The 784-nt window shown below is 79.6% G+C and overlaps 1 protein-coding gene across 1 annotated transcript in view; it reads left to right on the top strand.

Moving 5' to 3' along the window:
• The first annotated feature begins 6 nt into the window (after window positions 1-6).
• Window positions 7-784, top strand: part of WNT1 (wingless-type MMTV integration site family member 1) — a 2,825-nt gene continuing 2,047 nt past the window's right edge. The window contains exon 1 of the mRNA XM_014959909.1: window positions 7-736. Coding sequence (XP_014815395.1) covers window positions 636-736 — 101 coding nt within the window. The 5' untranslated portion in view covers window positions 7-635. The remainder of the gene's footprint in view (window positions 737-784) is intronic.

Raw genomic sequence — 784 nt, forward strand, 5'->3', positions numbered from 1 at the left:
CCCCCCCCCGGCCGCGCTCTGGGCACGGGGCCGGGGCGCAGCCACCCGCCGGGCTAATCCGGGCCGTGACGGACAGGCCCGGCGCCGCCGCTCCGGCCGCCCCATAAGAGGTGCCGCGGCTCCGCCGCTCCCCATTGTTAGGGCGAGGACGCAGGGAGGCCCCGCTCGGCGGGACCGGCCCATGGGGACCCTCCGCGCCGCCCCTATAAGAGGGAAGGGGCTGGAAGATGCTCCCGGGTGCTGAGCGCTGCGCACCCGCCGCGCCGAGCCGAGTCCAGCGGCGCCGTCTCCCCGGGGAGCCGCGGGGCACCGCGCACGGACCGCCGAGCACTGGCACCGGGCACCGGGCACGGATCGTCCGACGACGCGCCCCGGGAACCGGGCCGGGAGCCCCGGGCGCCGCACTCCCGACGCCGCGCCCCGGGCACCAGGCACCAGCTGCAGCCCGGTGCCGGTGCCGGCCCGCCCCGCGGTCCCTCGCGGCCGCCCTCACCGGAGCCGCCCGCCCTGCCCGCGCCCCGCGCGTCCGGAAACACGCGTGGATGTAGCGGCCGGGCCGGGGGCTCCGCGGCACCATAAATACCCCGGCGGCCGCTCGCCCGCGCACTCTGCCGGGGCCTCCCGGTGCCGGAGCCATGCGAGCCGCCGCGCTGGGGCTGGCCCTCCGGGCGCTCTGGGCTCTGGCCCTCTCCTCCCTCTCCAACACGCTGGCGGTGAACAACAGCGGACGGTGGTGGTGAGTCCGCCGGCACCGGCACCGGGGTGGAGCTGGGGGGGGGGGGGG

Source organism: Calidris pugnax, unplaced genomic scaffold (assembly GCF_001431845.1).
Source record: "Calidris pugnax isolate Ruff unplaced genomic scaffold, ASM143184v1 scaffold533, whole genome shotgun sequence".
Classification (NCBI taxonomy): Eukaryota; Metazoa; Chordata; class Aves; order Charadriiformes; family Scolopacidae; genus Calidris; species Calidris pugnax.